Below are 20,853 nucleotides of genomic sequence, written 5' to 3'. Positions count from 1 at the left end.
TGTTCTGGTCCAGTCTGGTCTTTAAACGATCTCCAGGCCCCTTAGCTTCGCGGCTAAAAGCTAATTGTCCTTACAACGTGGAGGTGTAAAAGCACCAGTTCGCTAGATCTGAATATATGTAAAATAATAACGATGCTGAATGTTTTTTACTCATTACATCAAGATTAAACACACTAAGCACAAACTTGTTCTTCCGGGAATCTCGTTTCCTCTGCGGCTCCGTCTCGACCATCTCGCCTCCTTCCGATCGCGTTAAGTCCCCTTTAAAGACATATTTTCCCCGCTGGTGTCTCCTGATCACCTGTCAGGGGCGGAACATGCGCAGGAGCGGCGAGAGGAGGCTGGAGGAGCCGCGTCAAGAGCCCCAGAGCCGCGGGGGAAGCACCGGAAACAGCCCGTCAGAGTAAAAGATGTCAATATTAATCCGGCTACTGGGATTAAACACGCTAAAATAGTGGGAAAAGGGGGAAAATATGGATGTGTTTTAATAGGTTGAGCCCAAATCGGAACTGTGGGCTGCGCAACTTCATTGGATTATTCGATTAAAAGGGTATTTTATTTTGAAAAATCACCGGAAATTTACTTCTGACCGTGCGCGAATGCGCATCCGAGACCCCCCTCACGGAAAACTGTGATAACAGTGGAGTAGAGCTGCGGAGATGCTCAGGAAAAAGCCAAGCAGAAAGGATGGGACCGGCAGGACAGGACGGCAGAATAAAATAATCCGACTTTAATAATCTGCGATGCTGCGACGCACCCAGGAGGTTCACCGCGCGCTTCGGACCTAAGGAGGCGGAGAGGACTCGCATTGATCCGCGCGCGGGGAACGGGAGGGGTCGATCATGGGGAACGAAGCCAGCCTGGAAGGAGGCGAAGGGACGCCGTCGGGGCTGCCAGAGGGGCTGGCACCCGACGGGAAGGGCGGCTTCGTGCGGGTCCCCGAGGGGACTCCGGTGAACCTGAGCGAGCTCAGCGAGGAGCAGAGGAGGCATCTGGCCGCGGCGATGTCAAGGGCGCAAGGCAGGCAGCCCGGGGGCGCAGCGGCCGCACGAAGGCAGGGAAATCATCCATAAATATACATTTCATTTACGTTTTTTTCTTTAACATACCGACACAGACACGCGTGGATCTGTGACGTGAATTCGGACCGGTTCACACCCATTTTGTCAAACACCTCGCAGCCTGATCAAGACAGGCGCAAACGATGCATATTAATGCGCCGGCGAGGATCTAATCCCACTTCAGGTGGAATAATCCGGTGATTGTGTTGTTATTATCGCTGCTCTTTTTAAGGGATTGTTTGACGCCGCAGCTCGTCTGCGCGTGAGATCAGCGCGTAAGAGACACACCTCCAGCATTTGTGCGAAATTTCCGAAATGCCTGCTGGGTAAAAGGAAAAAAACAAATCGGTCGTGCCCGATGTTTGTTCCCTTTTCCTCCCTCTCTCCTTCCTCTTCAGCTCCATCAACGATTTCATGAATCCGTCGCTGAATGGTGGAGATGCGCGGCGGAAACGCCATCAGTGACAAAGTGTTTAGTTGCTGTTTTTCGTTTATTTTTAACCCTTTAAATCTGGATTAATAAATCCGGAGAATCGCTGCTAATTAGATCCCAAATGGCAGCGCAGTTATTTTTATCTAGCGGATGAGGGGGGGGGGGGGGTGTTTTAATATTAACACGGCTATAAATAGAACGCCAGTGTTAATGTCATCACTCCAGACTCCCTTCCTGCTGCTTTCTGGTGATTTTTAATGTAAAAATCGAGTTTTCCCACTTTTTTCTGGCTGGTCATTGAACGCCTCCTGCCGCTGTCCGAGGTGCTGAAACGCACCGCAGCGGGTTGGCTCAAGATGGGCAACGCAACGCAACGCAACGCAACGCAACGCAGCGACTTCCAATATCTGCCGTCCTCTTGAGTCATGCATCACTTGGTCTGCACTGTAGGATTAATCACGCGCTGCCTGGGAGTCAAACACTGAACGCATCATCACTCAGTAACGCGTGTTAGCTCTTCCGGCGTTAACAAAGATGTCCAATCTTCCCCCCGCAGGTTGGGACTCCCCCCCCCCCCCCCTTATCTCTGTAATCTACGCTTCCAGTCATTTAGTGGTTTTCACTCCCCCTTCAGTTGTAACCGAGAGCCGCCAGCGACTCGTTCTCGGTTCAATGGCGTGTTGACAGTCCCTGACCACGGTCTCTCGTTAGGATTTGCACAATAAAGCCATGCTCAAGTGAACTAGCGGAGTTGTATACGGTTGTATGCAGAGAGAAAATTAGCTGCTAGCAGTTAGCTTTGTTTGTTTGTTCAACAAACCTAAGCATGTTTTTTTTTTTTTCTGTTTTCAGACCATCGGAATCAGATGGTCAGCAGCGTCACCAGCAGATAGGAGCCTCGAGGGGCCAAACCGGTCTCAGTAAGAGCCGAACCGTAGACGCCTTCAACCAGGGTCCGCCTGGAAAGCCCACGCCGGGCCGAAGCCCCTCGTCCCTCAGCCTCTTCGAGTCCAGATTTCGGCAGGAGCCAAAAGACCCGGACGCTAAACCATCAGGCATGTTTGGCTCCAGCTTCTTCAGCGGTTCCAACCCGCTCAGTGCCGTGTCGTCCATGACCTCCTCTGTCTCCTCCTCCATCTCGTCTATGGGGGATTCTGTTACAATGCCGAAGTTGGGATTGTTTGGGGACGATGAGGAAGGAGATTCACCGGCACCACCGGAGTCCAAGCAGGGAGGAAAGCCACCAGGCAAAGTTCCTCAACAAGGGCAAAGTCCAAGAGGCCCCCAACAGGGAGGACCACAGAAACAGGGTCAAGGCTCCCCTGGACAGGGGCCAAAACCAGGACAAAGCCCCCATGGGCAGGGACCTAGGCAAGGACAAGGGCCGCCAGGTCAGGGTCCCAAATCAGCACAGGGATCTCCTGGGCATGGACCAAAGCAAGGTCAGGGTCCACCTGGCCATGGACCTCCTGGGCAGGGACCCAGGCAGGGCCCAGGACCCCATGGTCAAGGAAACGTATCATTACAGGGACCACCTGGGCAGGGACCCAGGAAAGAAGGACCTTCTCAACAAGGACCTGGGAAGCCTGCACCAAAACAGCAGGGCCCACCAGGCCCAGGGGCTCATCCTGGGGAGACACCCAAGAGCGGAGGTCCTGGTCAGGGAGCGGTGAAGCCCGGAGGAGACGTCTGTCCACTGTGTAAGACCACCAAGCTCAACGTCGGCTCTAAAGACCCCCCTAACTACAACAGCTGCACTGAGTGCATGAACCAGGTCTGCAGCCTCTGTGGGTTCAGCCCCCCAGACTCAGCGGTAAGAATCCTTCCCCCTTTTCTTTCCCTTCCTGTAGACATCAAAACAAACTAGTAATTTTAGCTAGCCCGCCAGCAGTGTGTTGTAAGGCTGGTGGAAGGAGAGAGAGAGGGGACATATGGACTCAGGGAGTGTTGCACAAGGTGACTGGTGTCAAGGTACCGGGCCAGGATGAGAGAACACTCTCAGTGCCAGTGGGTCTTGATTACAGCTGACCATCTGGAATGGGATTTATTATGACACTGTGTTAGTTCTTCTTTATTTACCAATTATTTATTTTATTACCAATTCATTATTTAGACCGTAGGCACCATTAGACTAAAAATGCGTTGCCCCCTGGGAGATCCCACAAAAACAAAGAGTCGATGCTTCCAGATGATGAAATGCTAAATAGTTAAAGAGCTAACAGTGACGAGGCCAAGATTCTCTGAATAACTGTGTTTTCCTTTGGTCTGAACAGGGTAAAGAGTGGCTCTGCCTCAACTGCCAGATGCAGAGAGCGATGGGAGCCATGGATCCCCCTGGACCCAAACCCAAACAAGGGTCAGCCCCACCCTCGCCACAGAGGCAGGCGTCTGGGAAACCTGAGAAGCTCCTGATCAAGCAGCAGAGCACCTCCGATCAAGGTTTAACGCCCCCAACCACACCGAGGCAGAAGTCGCCAGGTCTCAGCTCCCCTGGGCCCCTGTCCCCAAGCTCCTCAGTGGGAGGGTCTCCTAAAATCGATCCCAAAACTGGGCGCCCCATTCAGCCAAAGGCCAGCCCCCAGCAGTCTCCGGCCAAAGCCAAACAGGAGTCCAGTTTCTTTGGGGGGTTCGGCGGGATCAGTCTGGGAGGCTTGACGGACTCAGCTAAACCTTCAGCGTCGGCTTCTCAAGCTGCTGATTCTGTTACTGGGAAAATCTTCGGTGGGTTTGGGGGTTTGAAGGAATCGCCCAAACCTCAGGCTGGTCCAAAGCAGGAGGAGTCAGTGGCCGGGAAGCTTTTCGGAGGTTTTTCAGGGTTGACGGAATCCTCCAAACCCCCCGCTGCTGCTTCTCAGATGTTCAGTTTTGGATCCTCCCTCTTGAGTTCAGCCACTAATATTGTCACTGGGGAGGGAACCAATGCCGAGGACTCTCCTCCCGGGTCTCCCCCAGATTCCCCTGCCGACTCCGGACCAGGCTCGCCACCTGACTCCCCTTTCTCCCCGCCCGGATCCCCTCCTGATTCTGACTCCGCCCCTGACACGCCACCTGCCAAGTCCAAGAAACCCCCCAGGGCCATTTCCTTAGAGCAGGAAGATAAAACCTCGGCTCCCCCAGCTCCGAAGACCGGCGAAACCTGCCCGCTCTGCCACGTAGAGCTGAATATGGGGACGCGGGATGCGCCCAACCACAGCCAGTGCACCGAGTGCAAGAGGAACGTCTGCAACCTGTGTGGATTTAACCCCACCCCCCATTTAGGAGAGGTAAGGGCCATTTTTAAACACACACTAACATCTCCACACGGTCCAGCTCTGCTTCCGGCGCCCAGGCTCGATGCCGCAGAGACAATCTCGCGCGTTTGACCACAAAAGGACTGGAAGTGGTCGATTACGAAGCCAGCGAACGAGACACAAACAAGGTGGTTTCGATGATATCGCATCACCCGAGAGCACTTCACACCATTGACTCTTGACTCTGAAGCCGGAACCCTCGGTGCAGCGTGCGGCGGCGTCAGGGTAAAGGGCCAGAGATGTCCCCCCCCCCCCACACACACACACACACCACCAAGAACACCCCCACTGTGTATTCTGACGTCACGGGTGTTTCTAGGTGTGTGAACAGATGGCGCTCTGCCGGTGTGGGAGCGTATTGTTGAGAAACAGAGGCCAAAAATAGACACAACCCCCCCCCAGCCCACCTAACGTTCCATCCATAGTCAAAATGATTGGTCATGTGACTGGAGAGCTCGTGTTTTGCCCTCCACGTGCTAGCTTCTTTGCTAATCTGCTGTGTATTTCTGGCTAAGCCGGGAATGAGCTCTGCTCCGCCTCGTCTCGGAACGCGGGATCCTCCCGGGAAGCCCGGTTCTGTTTCATAAAACGCAAGTCCGGTGGGGGGGGGAAAGGCCGAGATGAGGAAGAGTAGTGATCATAAATAAGTGCGTTCCCGACCCCTGACCTTCCAAGATGGCCGCCGTTTCTAAACAAGAGGTTGCAGCTCTCCTCTTTTTGCAAGGCTCTATTTAATCCTAATCTGCGTAGGTTAGAGCTCCAAGCTTGTTGACACAAACGTAGCTAAAATACTGATCCTTTCGGTTGATTTGGTCCTCCTCCTACGCACCGTTCCTCTTGCCTGTGTCATCTGCGTGCGTGTGAGTCGTCTGCTTCCTGTTTAAAGGGCGGCCAGCTGTAATCCTCAAGTGTCTTTCCTCTCGCATCTCCTTTTTTCCACCTTATTCTCGTCAGTTTCTCACATTCTGCTAATCGCTAGCTCAGACTCCTCGTCCTCTCACTAGCAGGAACTCTTACGTAAAGGCACCAACACTGAGTGAATCACGGACTTCAGGCTAGGACAGGATGCTAGCCAAATTCCATATTAGCTAAAGGAAACCACTGTATTTTGACTCACTCAGATTGTGTTTTTATCTATATTATCGCAGGTCCGCCTCCAGAGACGTTAGCTCCTCCATGATTGTAATGACAGGAGATTGAAGTTGAGGGTCAAAACGCTTTTTTAAAACTTCTTGCCATTTATGTCAGCTAATATTTGCTTCTGGTTGATTCAGCATCAAATCCTCGTGCATTAGCACGAAAAGCTAAAAACGCGTCCACCATGTTGTATTTCCTGTATCTTTATACCTCGCTGTTGTTCTGATGTCCAGATTAAAACCTGTCTGCCCTCTAAACCCGACCCGGGCATTTATATATGTGCATGTACAGTAATGCTAACAGCCCGGGGTCGGTTATAAGCATCCTCTCACAGCAGCAACATCAAAACCTGGCTGAGGATGTTTTAAAAGCCGGTTTTGTCTCTCAGGTCACTGTGTTTCCGGCTCGTACTGTCCTGCTTCTTTTTCACTGACCCAGAAGGCGTGATGGTACCAAAGTAGTCCCAGCTGAAGATCCACAAAGGGGGAACAGGAGCTCCTGCAGGGCAGCTCTTTCTCCGGCCTCCTTTGTGCTCCATCCGTAACTTCTCCTTATTATTTGAAAGGGACCGTGGGCGACAACAGAGCGCCGGCGTCCCGCAGTCGCTGCGGAAGGCTCCGAATGGGTTTTATTTTTACACCGAGTTGATTCTTTTCTGAGTGCGGCGCTGTTTTATTTAATTTGCTTTCCCCTCAGTGCCCCAGCACACACACACAAACACACACATACAACACACACACACACAAACACACACACACACACAAAAACAGCAGATCTGCAGAACACTCACATTTGCTTCAACACCTCCGCAGTCGTGTCCTTTTGCTCATTTGAAGAGAAAAGATCTCAGCGACCGCGGCTGAAAAACACACATAAAACACACACTAGCGCCACATTAGCCTACTTAGCACAGACTGCTCCATCCAGGTTGTTGCTACTTGATACTTACTAGCGGATGGCTAATCCATTATTTTTTAGGTGACTTAAAAACAGAAATGTATGTTGTTTTTTTTATCCGTGCAATTGTAAAGAAGTTGTCATGTAAGTAAGAATGAATGTATTGAAGCTGACTGGGAGAGGATGTGACAGCAGCTATGAGTGTTAGGCTACGCTGCCCATGGCGCTCCAGACTGTGACAACAGTTTTGTCCTTTGGCGCTCGTGACTCACGCCTCTGACTCACATCAGCAGCACCAACGTCCGGTGGAGTCGTGAGGGATTCTTGCGAGGCTGAAAGAATCGCTTTGATCTCCTTTGATCCTGTGTGGCGTGAAATGTGCAGGCAATCTCTGGAATGTTCCTTTTGGGCAGGGGGGGGTCTGGTAATCCCGCAACGGTGATAGCTGGAAAATGTTAACCGAGGACGCTAACCGCTAATCGCAAGCCTACCTCTGCAAGATGCTGCACGCGGGATTTTGGGATTAAAGCAGGAATTTCCTGAATCAAAGCCCAGGTCATGACATGTGTCACCAGGACATTTGGAACGACTGTCTTGTTCCTGTCTTAAAGGAGCCGCTGATGCTGTGATGGGATGTAATCTGCTGCTTAGCAAACAGAGAAGGGCGGCAGCATTTAGACACTTAGCATCAGCATTAAAAATGGGCTGAAATGGAGCCGGTAGAAAGGTCAGAGGATGATAAACATACAGGATTGTGTTATTTTTATGCTGCAACTAAAGCATCGGGCAACAACATAACAATAAAAATATTAAGACTATTACCAGAAACCCACAGCGGAAATGGCAGCTAGCTGAGGTTAGCATGCTTGCTAACCTTTAAACAGAGGGACATAATTGGCGAACAAGGGTTTGTACTTTTATTTCTGCCTGTTTTCTTGCACTCAACCCTTAAAAAAGACATCAAGAAACCTTGATGCATCGTTATCATACAGTGGACCGTGTTTTCTGCTGGTTGCCGTGGGTGATTTGTTAGCTGGGAGGAGATACACTGAAGCTGGATGAAAGCCTTCTGTGGCATCTGGTGGGAATATATTTAATTATTAATGACAGACCTATAGATCCATCTTTATTTAATTAAAGGCTGAGAACATCCCGGCCTCCTCTCTCTCGTGGCGAAGCTGCCATCTAAAGACCAACGTCACATATGGAAATAGCGCTCCACATGCTAACAGGCTGGACGTCCGAGCATCAAATCATTCTTTTCCCGTCACCTTTTGTGAGTGTTTCCTGACTTCCCAACAATCGATTCTTAGATTAATGGGCTGAAGGTGTTTAGCCGGATGTGCTGTTGAGTCACCTGGGATAAGATTAAGCTCCTTCACCTCTGCCGCCTCTTCCTTTCACCTCCTACGTCATCTTCCTTTCCATCCTCCTATCATGTCTCAATGCTCATCACATGCCTGTTTACCGTGCAGCCTGCTCTTGACTCCTCCTGTGAGGGTCTATATTTAGCCCATGGAACCTTTGTGGAAGCCATTTTATTAATCACCAAGCTTCATTAGCTTCTAAAGAGACGCTTCACTCTTAGCTTTTAGCACCTAGCCGTGGTTTAAAGCCTTTCCTCACGTCCTTCGATGGAAGACGGAGGAAACAGACAACAAACATATATGACATATATGTCTAACGCGTCCCCGCGGATCGTTGATGTGCAAACCAGGCTTGTGAGCGCCGCTTTTGTGAATCATCCATGCCGAAGTGCGGGAGGCGAGTCATTTATTTAAAAGCTTGGCAGGAGGGAGGATTGTTATGAAACAGTTCCATAAAAATACACCTGTCTTGTTGGATTTAATTGCAAGACACGTCTGCGGGGACGCCGATCCCTCCGGATTTACCATCCGTGTTTTTATAAGCATTAGAAGGTAATTACGGAGAGATCTGACTCTAACTAATGACAACTGTCATTTACTGTTAATGCCGTCATTAGTTTTAGTCATGCTAGCGTGCTAGCGTTAATTTTAATGGATGGTTTCCAGCACTTGGATGACCAAGAAGGACAAAGAAAACAGCCAGAGAATGTTCTTGATGATGTCGTCGCCTTGCACTGAAATTGTGCCGACCTGGACGGACGTGTCGGCTTCATCTCAGATGCTCTTTGATCTGTTCGTAGCGTCGTCGGAACAGCCGGGGCCGAGGCACCGTACACCTGACGGAGCATTTTATTCTCTCCTGGTGTCAGCGCAGTTTAGACTAACCGATTAAAAATCTGGGCCCAGAGAACACACTCACCTTTAGTGAGCATAAAAAAAACCCTGCACTCATAATCTCAGGAGATCCTCTGGAATCCGTGACGCAAAACATGGTGACTCACTACAAAACTCCCCTCCTCCTCCTCCTCCTCCTCCTCGTCTGCTTGGTTTAAGATTCAGGCTGCGTACCTGAATGGAAATGCCTGCTGGCACGTAGCAACGGTTATGTTGTATTCACAGCTGCAGGTTCTAACACGTGTGTGTTCTATTGTTCTTACGTTCACATGAACACGGGCTCATACGATCAGGGGCGGTGGACGTTAGCTTGGTGACATGATGCGACCCGACCCCTTCTGACATGCCTCTGTAAGGCCCTGTCCCATTACCATGAATTATACATGGGCCCGTCTCCACAGTCCCAAAAGCTTCGGCTAAAATAGAAGAAGAAACGCTGTAGCTCCGTCACAGCGAAGCCGAGACTGCACATGAACAAATAGCTGGCATGTTTATGTCAGAGTAATGACAATTATCACCCTTATTTACCCTTTTTATTGTCTTTTTCTTACAGAAAGAATGGCTTTGCCTCAACTGCCAGACCCAAAGAGCCATGTCGGGCCAGCTGGGAGACCCGGTGCCACCAACCACGGCCTCCCCAAAGAAGCTGCCGCCCGCTCCTGCTCCCTCCTCTACACCCACCACTGTAGATAGCAAACCTGTAGTAGAACCTGCAGATCCTCCCCCACCGGCTCCCGAAGCCAAGGTAGTTCCTTTAACTGTTCCCGAGCCCGACGGTGTTAGCTCTTGCTCTGTTAGCGAGCCTCTCCCAGATTCTCAGGAAAATGTACAGTCGAAAGAACAAAAAGAACCGTTCGCAGATGAAAATGTGTCTGAAGTTAAGCAGCCGGAGCAGAGCAGCTTTGAAACTCACGACCTCTCTCTTCCTGGTGAAGGGGAGGCAGAAAATCAGTCAACTAAAACAGGATTAGACACGACAGCAGCTCCATCTGAGGTAGAAACCGAGCCCCAGATTAGCCAGATTGAGGTTTGTCCTACAGAGAACCCGAGAGAAGAAGCTGATCCTGAAAAGATTCCAGATATTGCAGGAGAGCCAAGTCCTGTCCTGACCACAGAGGCAGTTTTCCAGGAAGTTCCTCCTGAGCTTGAACAAATATCAGACTCCAAGGTTCCAAATGAAGACGTGGTAGAAAGGACAGAAGTGGAGCAGGATGACCAGAGTGAGAAAACCCAGATTGACGGCCAGATTACTGAAGAAGAACAGGTAGAACCAGAACCGGTAAGAGATGATGCAGGGCTCAGTGGTGGTACTCCTGCTCCTTCTCCTCCTCCTTCTCCTCCAGGTGAGATAGCAGTAGTTGAAAATGTGGTCTCAAGATGTGATGAAGCCCAGCAAGAACCTAAACCAGATGCAGCTAAACATGAAGAATCTCAAACCACTTCAGAATCCAATCCCCTCGCCTCTGAGGGGGAACTCCAAGAACCTGGACCGCCAGAACCACCAGAAGAGGTCAAAGATCTGAGGGATGCAACTGAGCAGAACAGGGAGGAAAATAAAGTCTCAACTGAAGAAGAAACAGTTGAGCTAAAAATACCTCAAAGGGTTGATGAGGAGATATCGGGTGAGATAAAAGCAACAGAGAATGCTGCTGAAGAGCAAACTGTTGAGGAGAAAGTTGTCCAACACGATCACAAGGAGACAGGAAGTGAAAATGAACCGTGTAAAACCTTTGAAGAGCAGCGACTCTGCAGCAATGCTGCTCCGGAGCCTGTTAATGAGGTAAAAGCTGTTGAAGGGAAATGTCTGGAAAACGAAGCAACTGAAGAGGAGACAAATGACCAGAAAGGTCTGGAGGAAAAGCCTGATGGAGCCGAATCGAATGACACGGAGGATATCCTTCAGGAAGAGAAAGAAAAGAGAGAGCCAGAGTTGACCGCTGATGAAGAACTCCCAAAAGATGAGACAGAGAACATGATTAGAACAGAAACGGAGACGGTTTCCATGACGGATGGAGATAAACACCAAAATAGAAATACAGAGGAGTCGGCGCAGATGGTGTCAGACGTCATCAAAGCAAAGACGCGCGAGGAGACGCTGATCCAGGGATGCTCAGAAACCTGTTCTCAGCAAGCAGACTGTAACACTGAAAGTCAGAAGGAAGTGAAGACAGAGGAGGGACGGCCCGAGAGAGGCAAGTCGCTAATCAAAGATGAGGAAGGGAAAGAGGGAGCGTCGCAAATCCAGGAAACAGTTTCAGAAGCAGAAAATGGCTCAGGCAGCGACCAACGCGACGCACCGGCGTCTGGTTGTTTGGAAGAGAAAATGTCAACAGAGGGGGAAACAATCGAGAGCAACCTCAAAGATGGAGGTGTAGCAGCAGCAGTAGTGTCTGTAGCAGAACCCCAGATCCTGCTAGATGTAGCTAATGAACAGGAGATACAGGCTCAGGAGGAGAACACTAACAGAGAAGAGACAAGTGGGGCTGAAGTTCAGCCGCTGGGAAAGGCCACTGATGAGGAGATGGTTGCTGAGGTGACTGTAGCATTTAGCAAAGAAAAAACGAACTTTTGCTGGACTGCTTGTGCTTTATCTCAAATTGTTAAATAACACTAATTGTTCTTCTTTTGTGTTTTAAACCAGCAGGTGAAGACAGTGGAATCATTAAAAGAGCCCGAAGAAAAACAAGTGGCAGCCAAGGAGCACAGTCCCACAAGTCCATCAGACCTGGCAAAGCTGGAGAGCACAGTTCTTCCCATTCTGGAAGCCCAGGCTAGCAAGGATGAGGAGAAGCAGATGGAGACTCCTAAAACCAGACGTAAGCTGGAGGTGATCCCGCTCTCACCGGACTCGCCAAGCTCTGAAGAAGACAGAGAACCTCCTCAGCATCCCGAAGGGGCTGCAAAGAAAAAGCTTCTTGTGCCCATGGACGTCAGACCCGATTCTCTGGACGACAGCAGTGAGAGTTTTGGGAAGGAAAGCCCGATGTCAGGTGACGATGAGGAGTTTATTCGGAAGCAGATAATAGAAATGAGCGAAAATGAGGATGCCTCCCCATCGGATGAGGAAAGTCTGGTCCGCCGAAAAATCAGAGAGGATGGGAAAAAGATGGAAGAGAAGAAAACGGAGGATGTAGAGAGGAGCGCGTCCGGAAAGGCCAGACGGCTCATTAAAAGGAGCACCATTAGTCCAGATGATGAAGAAGAGAAGCAACTTCGAGGTTCTTTGGATAAGCCTGAAATAAGCAATGAGGAAGAACTAAAAGGAACAGAGAATCAGACCAGCATCGACCGCAGATTCCAAAAAATTGAGCTAAATGCAACCAGCAGTCCCATACGGATCCCTAATGAAGATGGAGAGCCTGAAATGGAAAGTCTTCCAGACTCTCCCGATGATCGGTCCAGAGGTGACGGGTCGTCCAGTCTTCACGCATCCAGCTTCACTCCTGGGACATCCCCGACATCGGTGTCTTCACTGGATGAAGACAGTGACAGCAGTAGTCCAAGTCATGTCCGGTCTGGTGAGGGCAAACAGCAAAGGAAAGCCAGACACAGACAGCCTGGTCAGATGCTGCCGACCATTGAAGACTCCTCTGAGGAAGATGAGTTAAGGGAAGAAGAGGAGCTCCTGAGAGAGCAAGAAAAGCAGAAGGGCTCAGGGAAAAAATCAAAGAAAGACAAAGAGGAAATTCGAGCCCAGAGGAGACGGGAGCATTCAAAAACCCCGCCGAGCAACCTGTCCCCCATTGAGGACGCCTCTCCAACTGAGGAACTAAGGCAAGAGGCTGAAATGGAAGAAATAAGGCGATCGTCTTGCTCTGATTTCTCCCCCAGTATTGACTCAGATCCTGAAGGATTTGAAATTCATGCCGCCAAGATTGCAGCAGTTCAGAAATCTTATCAACTGCCTACATCAGCGTCCCTTCAGTCCCCAACCGACGATCAACAGAACAAGCCGAAACAAACCCTGAAGTCTGCTGATGAGGCGTACGAGGAAATAATGTTGAAGGCTTCCTCTCCAACTTTTGATAAAGGTGAGATTCAAACAGGCAAAGAGTCTCTCTACGGCGGCATGCTCATTGAAGACTATGCTTATGCGTCCCTCATCGACAATTCAGCCGATGATCTGGCCGAGCCGGAAAAGATGGTTGTTCCGGCTCGGCCTAAAAAGCTGAGATCACCGGATGAAGTTTACGAAGACATGATAAAGAAGAGAAAGGAATTCATGCAGCTGGAGCAGGAATATCAGAACATGCAGCCAAAAACGGATCCCAGTAACCCTGAAATAGTTTTGCATCCTGCTACAGATCCGTCTCCCAAAAGCATCATTGTAACATTAGGCAAAGATGGGAAGCCATTGTTGGATGCTGAAGAAGCTTATGAAGAGCTGATGAAAAAAGTGCTGACTCCAGGATCGAGCCCCACTCAGCAGGAGCCAGAAGTGGAAGCACTTGGCTCTAGAAGAGCTCTCCATCCCATTCCAGATCTAAAAGTTACACAATGCTCTTCGGGAGAATTGTCTTCTGATGAAGAGAGTATCTGCAAAAAGGAAGAGGAGATACCTGCTGCAACATCAGTTACAGAAACTGAGACCACGACGGTGTCCACGGCCACATCTGATCAGCAATCTGACACACCAGCAGCTCAGGCTGAAGTGGTGGACTTATCAGGTGCACTCCCAAGAACATCAGCCCATGTATCTGTCAGTACATCACCTTTGGCTACAGTTCCCCAGTATACAACCAGTACTCCTAGTTTAGTGTCAACCGCTCCACCAGTTCCCCCAAAGCCAAACATATTGCTCAGGGGCAATTCTCAGGAAAAGACAGAAGTACCTGTTGTGCCAGTAATGCCTCCCCCCACTCCACCAAAACCTACTGTGTTTCCAAGGAAACCCCCAGTTCCACTTCCACCTCAGTCTACAACACATCAAACAAAACCGATGATTGCAGCCCAAGCACCATCTCCAAAACAAGCTGCTACACCAGTCTACAAACCCCACACCCCACCACCTGTACCTCCCAAGCCCTCACTTCCAGCTGGGGAGGGCAAGCCAGGACACTCTGTCAAGCCACCAATTGCACCAAAGCCTGGCTCACAGCCCTCTTCACCTGCCCATACAGGTCCACCACCAAGACCGACTGCACTTCCAACATGTTCTACTGATATAGCCCTGAATTTGAGCCCCTCTACTGAAAGTAAGCCATTTCAACCCTCACCAAAGTCTCCTCCTTCTCCAAGATATGCCAGAAATCTTCGTGACACCTACGTTGTTATTACGCTACCATCTCAACCCAGCTCTCCTGTAGAAGGTATCTCAACTAATGCCCCGTCTAGTCCTGGTCCGCCATCTCCTTCATACCGAGCTCAGCCCCAGAGTCATCCTCAATCACAGCCTCAGCAGCACCCACAAACAACCCCTTCTCAAACAGCCAGAGTGCCTCTGGCATACACCCGTGTAACAGAGTCCATCGAAAGCCAAGAAGTCTGTGGCCCTGAAAAACATGTATCTAGTTCTTGTCACATAATCGAGGCTATATCTGCCTCAGCCCAGCCGCCTGTGGTTATGCCAAATCTCATCTCTCAAGTTGTCACTACAGAAGTCCAAAGGACCACAGTCTCTGTTGTTCATGAACGGACAGCACCACCAGTGCCAGCTCCGAGGGCAAATGGTGTCTCAATCTCCATGGAGAAACCAAAGCCCAACCTGTCAGCACAGAACGGACAAGCTTTCCAACCTTCTGAGGTGGTGGATCTTAGGACTGTGAAGGTGGACTCAGAGTCAGATATGAATGGTGTAGATCTGTCTGCTGGTACAGACTCCAGACGCCAGTCCTTTGCAGCTGATTCCAGTCGTCAGAACAGTGCAGTGCATTCACCTGTGGTGAACCTCAGCGTTGAGTCATCCACGGTGTCAATAGTAACTGATAGCATCACCATTGTTACCTGCTCTGCCACGATCCAGCCAAATAACAATATTGACATTGCTCAAGCAACGTCAGTGCCCCTCCAGCTCACAAAAAACAAAGCATTCGAACCCATTTCTCAGATTATATATAGGCCGATTGATTCGCAGCCTTCGACTCACGCTACTACGGAGATACCGATCAATCTCTCAGTTGGTTCAAGCACAGGTGGAGGAACTTTTCAGACCACCCCCATCACTATTGCACCCACTTCTGTTGCAAGTGCTGCCAATGGGTTAACTACAGGCACGTCTACGGTGGCAGGCGCTGTCGACCTAAGCACAACAAAGCCCTTCAACACCGTGGTAACCGTGGATACAGCTTCAGCAGAAGTGGCAACAGCTGTAATCACAGACGATGATGGAAAACCAGTGGATCTGACCGCAGGAAAGCGAGCTGTCTGTTGTGATGTTGTTTACAAGCTCCCATTTGCAGGAAGCTGCACGACTCAGCAGGCCACAACGCCATTGCCTGAAGATCGTTTTGGCTATCGTGATGACCATTACCAGTACGACCGGTTACCTTACGGCATGAGAGGGTTTGGCGGGATTAAACCGTCAATGTCAGACACTAACCTAGCAGAAGCTGGTTTGTTCTTGTACAAGAGTAAGAACAGCTATAATTTCAGCGGCACCACAGAGGGTGCAGTGGATCTTACCGCTGCAAAGATTTCTGATACAGGTCAGTGGAGCGATATCGCAGACCTGTCACTCAAATATCACTTTGAACTGCTCCCTCTCGTTCATGGCTAATTCATCTTTTTTTTCCTTTTGTTGTACATCATTTTGTTTTGCATGGATAGTTAAATTTTGGTCCTCGATATTTTTGCATGTGCCTGCATGCTGCTGATTGGTATTTCATCTGTGCATGATGCACCTCTTGATCTTGGATTCCCCCCCCCATTCCATCTACTTCACGACTCAGATAAGACATGGATTGCTTTCACATTGCAATGCAAGTCTGAAATATTTGGCCTCAACTGATATTTTTTGACTTTTGACAGGTGAAGCGGTTGACTACTCCAAGAAAGGAACGTGCACTGGAATGACTATTCCATCTTATTGTCAAGCCAGAGCCACGAGTGCTGTTGGCACACTCTATGGCACAAGCAGCGTTTTGAGGTCTTCAAACGGTATTGTCTATTCCTCTGTCGCTGCGCCAATACCCTCCACATATGCTATAACCACCCAACCTGGGTCCATCTTCAGTACTACCTACAACACCCTGTCAGGAATGCATACTAGCGACACAATGCCTTCTTTGTCAAATCTTGAGAATCTGCCGCTTACACGATCCCACAGTTTCCTATCCACTATCTCTACGGCTGTAACAGAAGAGCAAGGAGATATCCCGCTCAATCTGGAGATCTCCAGAGGAGATACCTCTGCTGCCCAGACTGTCACCACAGCAACAACCTCTTTGTCGCTTGACACATACACCGATGCCTCCTTGGAAGCCATAGCTGCTTCTCTTGAAGCTCTGTCTTCACCAATGGTTCCTGGGGAAAGTCAGTACCAAGCTGAACGTGAGAGGTTAGAAATGGAAAAACTCAAGCAACAGCGCCTGGCAGAGGAATTAGAGTGGGAACGCCAGGAGATTCAGCGGTTCCGGGAGCAAGAGCAGTTACTGGTACAGAAGGAACTAGAGGAGCTGCAGGCCATGAAACAGCATATCCTGACACAGCAGGAAGAGGAAAGACAGGCTCACCTTATGATGCAGAAAGAAACTTATGCTCAACAGCAACAGCAGCTTGAACAGATTCAGAGACTCCAGGAACAACTTCGCCTGCAACTAGAAGAGCAAAAGCTGCGACAATTGTACCCTGGGCCAGACATGCCAGGGCACGGCTACCAAGAGGCAATTGTCTTAGGGCCAGATGGCACAGTGCTCTCCAGAAAGATCACGGATAGCGGTTGCCAGACTGATGAAGAAGATGAGACTGTGAGCAAAGCATACTCAGCAGGGAGGAAAAAGAAAAGTCCTAAAAAGAGTGTGGACAGCTGTGTGCAGACTGACGACGAAGATCAAGATGAATGGGAGGCTCAGAGCAGAAACCGACAAAATCGGCCTCGCACCGCCAGGGGCAATAGAAGTGGGCCATCAGACATGTCTCTTCAGGCCCACACTGAAATTTCTATTCAGACAGATACGGATGGGACCATTCGAATGGACACCCGGATGGAGTTGTCTGACTCAGAAAGGACCTCACCAAAGAAGCGGCCTACACCATTAGAAATAGACCAGTCCTCTGAACTCAAAGTTGATTCCTCTACACTTCACGCCCCTAAGTCTCCCAAAGTGCTCTATTCTCCCTTATCACCCTGTATATCTCCAAGTAAATCCCTTGAGTTTGTGACCTATGAGAAATCACTGGGCGATACGAGCCCACAGAAGCTAATAGGGAGTGAAGATCCATCAAAACCTTCCCCGGGAAGCCCTAGGGGATCAAAAGGTATGCAAAGATCTATGTCTGACCCTAAACCCATGAGTCCAACTGGAGAAGAAAGAGCATCTGGAACCCAATATGATGATACTGTGAGTGTCTATAATTTTCATTTAAAATAAAAATAAATTCTATTTGTGGCATTTTACATTTTAGTATTTATTTATTTATTTATTGGTTTGGTTTTCGGCACTTTGGAATAAAAAGAATAACTTTAGCCATTATTTGTGTATTACAGGGGAAAGATTCTGGCACTCAAAAGAAAGTAAAGAGGACTCTCCCCAATCCACCATCAGAAGAAGAGTCAACACCCAGCGGCCAAACAGCGTACACCACTAATTCTGCACGCCGAAGAATGTGCCGTAACTCCAATATGGCGCGTGCCAAGATCCTACAAGACATTGACCGCGAGCTAAATATGGTAGAGCGCGAGTCTTCAAAGCTCCGCAAAAGACAAGCCGAGCTAGATGAGGAGGAGAAAGAGATTGATGCTAAGCTCAGATACTTAGAGATGGGCATTAATCGTAGAAAAGACATGCTGTTGAAAGAAAGAGAAAAAAGGGAAAGAGCCTATTTACAGAGCGTTGCTGAGGACAGAGACTACATGTCAGACAGTGAGGTCAGTAACATCCGAGAGACAAGAGGTGTACATGAAGGCGGTGATGATGAAGAGATTGAAGTTCATGGTCTTGAAAGACCCAGAACAGCTCCCCAGTCAGAACTGGATGACTTTGTCCCACCTCAAACCAAGCATGAGTATGGAAAGTACTCCCAGTACCAATACCCTCAAAGTCAATACCAACAGTTCCAGACACCCCAATCCTACCAGTCTCATTCTATCTACTCATCTGTCCCTTCATTGACTAGCTCCCAACAGCAGAGTTACCATCAGATGCTCCTGTTGCAACAAAAAGCTGCCAGACAAGCAGCCCTCCTCTCAGAGCTGGATGCAACTAAATATGATGTCATCAGCCGCCAGCCTGATCCCGCATCTTCAGCTTATTTGGGCGTAAAGTATGACAAGTATGGAAACCACCTTGACCTCCGAGCTCTGGAAGTGGGTAGCATGGTGCGTAGCCCCATGTCAGCCGTTTCTGATTCCTACTATACAGATGTAGATCACCACACACCTCGGAGCTACATGCTTCTTGAAGATGCTGCAGATCTGGCCAAGGGCTCCACGGGTCTGTCCTCCTCTTATAGTCTTGCTGAGAGGGAGCTGGCCAAGGCAGAGAAGTTACTGCGCCGGAGTGCCGCAGATTTAGGGTCCACTGACTATTTGGGATCCACTTCAAGACTCCATAGTTTTGGAAAGACTCCCGATGAAGAGGATACAATGGAGGAACCTTACGAACTGAAAATTCTGAAGCAGCAACTAAAGCAGGAGTTTAGGAGAAGCACTTGTGGGACAGAAAACCTGGAACAACTGGCAGGTCTTTCCCAGCACTACTACACCCCCGCAAGCACTGGCATCTCTAGTTACTCCCAAAGATCCTATCCAAAAACGGATAAATATAGCATCAGTCGTCTTACTCTAGAGAAGCAGGCCGCTAAACAACTCCCAGCATCCATGTTGTACCAAAAACACAAGACTCCAATGTTAGATCCAAAAATTTCCTCAAAGTATTCCTCAATTACAGACAACAGGGGCTTGGACACAGACTATACCAGCTATATTGGATCTACTAGCGCATCGACGAGATCCAGCCGGCTTTCACAGGATGAGATTACTTTTGGTCTTAGAAAGAATATTGCGGAGCAACAAAAATACCTTGGATCTACCTTGGGTGCTAATTTGGCTGGATCACTAAACTTGGGTCAGAGTTTAGGATTAGACTCTGCGTACCCTAGTGGTACTCGCTCAAGGCCTTCATCCAGACCAACATCATGCTATGGCCTGGACCTTTCTATCAAACGAGACCCGTCCAGCTCCTCTTTGAGACTCAAAGGAGACGGGGAATCCGGAGATGGGCCGAGCTACCAAACCCCCTCTGGTCGAATGAAACCCACGAGCCTTCCCATTGTGCAGAGCGGGCGTGGTCGAATACCCATAGTGGCCCAGAACTCAGAGGAAGAGAGTCCACTCAGCCCTGTTGGGCAACCTATGGGCATGGCCCGAGCATCAGCAGGACCTTTGCCGCCTATCTCGGCTGATTCCAGAGACCAGTTTGGTTCCTGTCTGTCACTACAGGACTCTCAGCAGCAGCAACACATCAGGGAAGAGCCGACCAGGGGTAGGGATTATGTGCTGCTGGACGACCTACAGGGCACCATGTCAGATAGTGAAGGTAAAAAAATGACTTGTCACACTTCTACCCTCCTTGACGTTCCATCTTTGAGTATGTCTGGTTGGTCACACTTTTATTTAGCTCTGGTGAATCAAATCTTTATCTTTTGGTTGTGTTTTGAAAGTCTGCATGCGTTCGTTTTTCATCTTTGTATGTGGTATGCATGGACATCTTTGTTCTTATTTACTTATGGGATGTTTTTGAATGTATCGTTATGCATGCAGTCTTGTGTAGCACCTTTTTAATACCACCTTTAACTTCTTCTTCAGCAAAACTCACTGATATCTGCTGCTACTTTGTGCAACTGCAATGGAAGAACTAGCTTTTAGGTACTCTCGAAAACAAGTAACTTGTGAGCATCATTAGCAACATGAATAATGATTTGACGGGTAAATTTAAGAGAATAAATGATGCATTTAAGTGTCTCTAGTGTATATAACTGACATTTTTATTTAGAAATACATGCATTTTGATGGTTTAACTCGATTCTCTGAGATGGAGCACATGCTTGCAATGTTTAAAAGCAACCAATAAACACATTGCTTTAACTTGCATGTCTTGTCATAAATATTTTCTTGTCTGTGATGTGATGACTGTGTTGCATGAGTCAGTAGCATGTCTGTGGAACTTCTCCATACTTTATTTTCACATTATTGCGTCCTGTTTATTGTGTCTTCTTCCTTTTATGACTAGAATCATACAATATTCTGCACTATAAAAAGACCCATCAGTTTATTAAAAATATGAAGATGTTTTCAAAAAAGGAGTGATCAAACTGACAATATCATGGTTTCCAGCTAGCGTTAAGAGTGTCTTGAATGCTACTTGTGTAATAAAATTGTATTGGGTTGCCTTGATTCCAGCACTAAGTGACGCCCTGATGGCTTTGAACAGAGACGATGCGACCAATGGTAGAGTATTAGTTCAGTTCTACGCTCATCCATATCAACCTGCTAACATATTAACCTGCATCATGACTCCAGGGGATTGCTTTTTGCAGTTTTTCAATACTAAAAAAAAAGCTGCACCCAATAACAAAGCTCCAGAAACAAGTTTAGTCAAATATCAATGCTTATTTTC

General features: G+C 48.8%; 1 protein-coding gene across 6 annotated transcripts in view; it reads left to right on the top strand.

The window, feature by feature from the left end:
* The first annotated feature begins 629 nt into the window (after window positions 1–629).
* Window positions 630–20,853, top strand: part of pcloa (piccolo presynaptic cytomatrix protein a) — a 30,894-nt gene continuing 10,670 nt past the window's right edge. For 4 of the 6 annotated variants that reach the window (XM_029851638.1, XM_029851641.1, XM_029851636.1 and 1 more), the window contains exons 1-8: window positions 630–1,054; window positions 2,347–3,307; window positions 3,768–4,757; window positions 9,633–9,824; window positions 11,721–15,723; window positions 16,046–17,577; window positions 17,724–19,773; window positions 20,637–20,684. In XM_029851638.1, coding sequence (XP_029707498.1) covers window positions 843–1,054; window positions 2,347–3,307; window positions 3,768–4,757; window positions 9,633–9,824; window positions 11,721–15,723; window positions 16,046–17,577; window positions 17,724–19,773; window positions 20,637–20,684 — 9,988 coding nt within the window. In that variant the 5' untranslated portion in view covers window positions 630–842. The remainder of the gene's footprint in view (window positions 1,055–2,346; window positions 3,308–3,767; window positions 4,758–9,632; window positions 9,825–11,720; window positions 15,724–16,045; window positions 17,578–17,723; window positions 19,774–20,636; window positions 20,685–20,853) is intronic. The other 2 variants (XM_029851637.1, XM_029851640.1) reach the window with 2 other exon arrangements.

This window comes from Takifugu rubripes, chromosome 18, assembly GCF_901000725.2.
Source record: "Takifugu rubripes chromosome 18, fTakRub1.2, whole genome shotgun sequence".
In the NCBI taxonomy this organism is placed as follows: Eukaryota; Metazoa; Chordata; class Actinopteri; order Tetraodontiformes; family Tetraodontidae; genus Takifugu; species Takifugu rubripes.
Note: the sequence above shows the minus strand (reverse complement) of the source record. Positions and strands in the feature narration are given on the sequence as shown.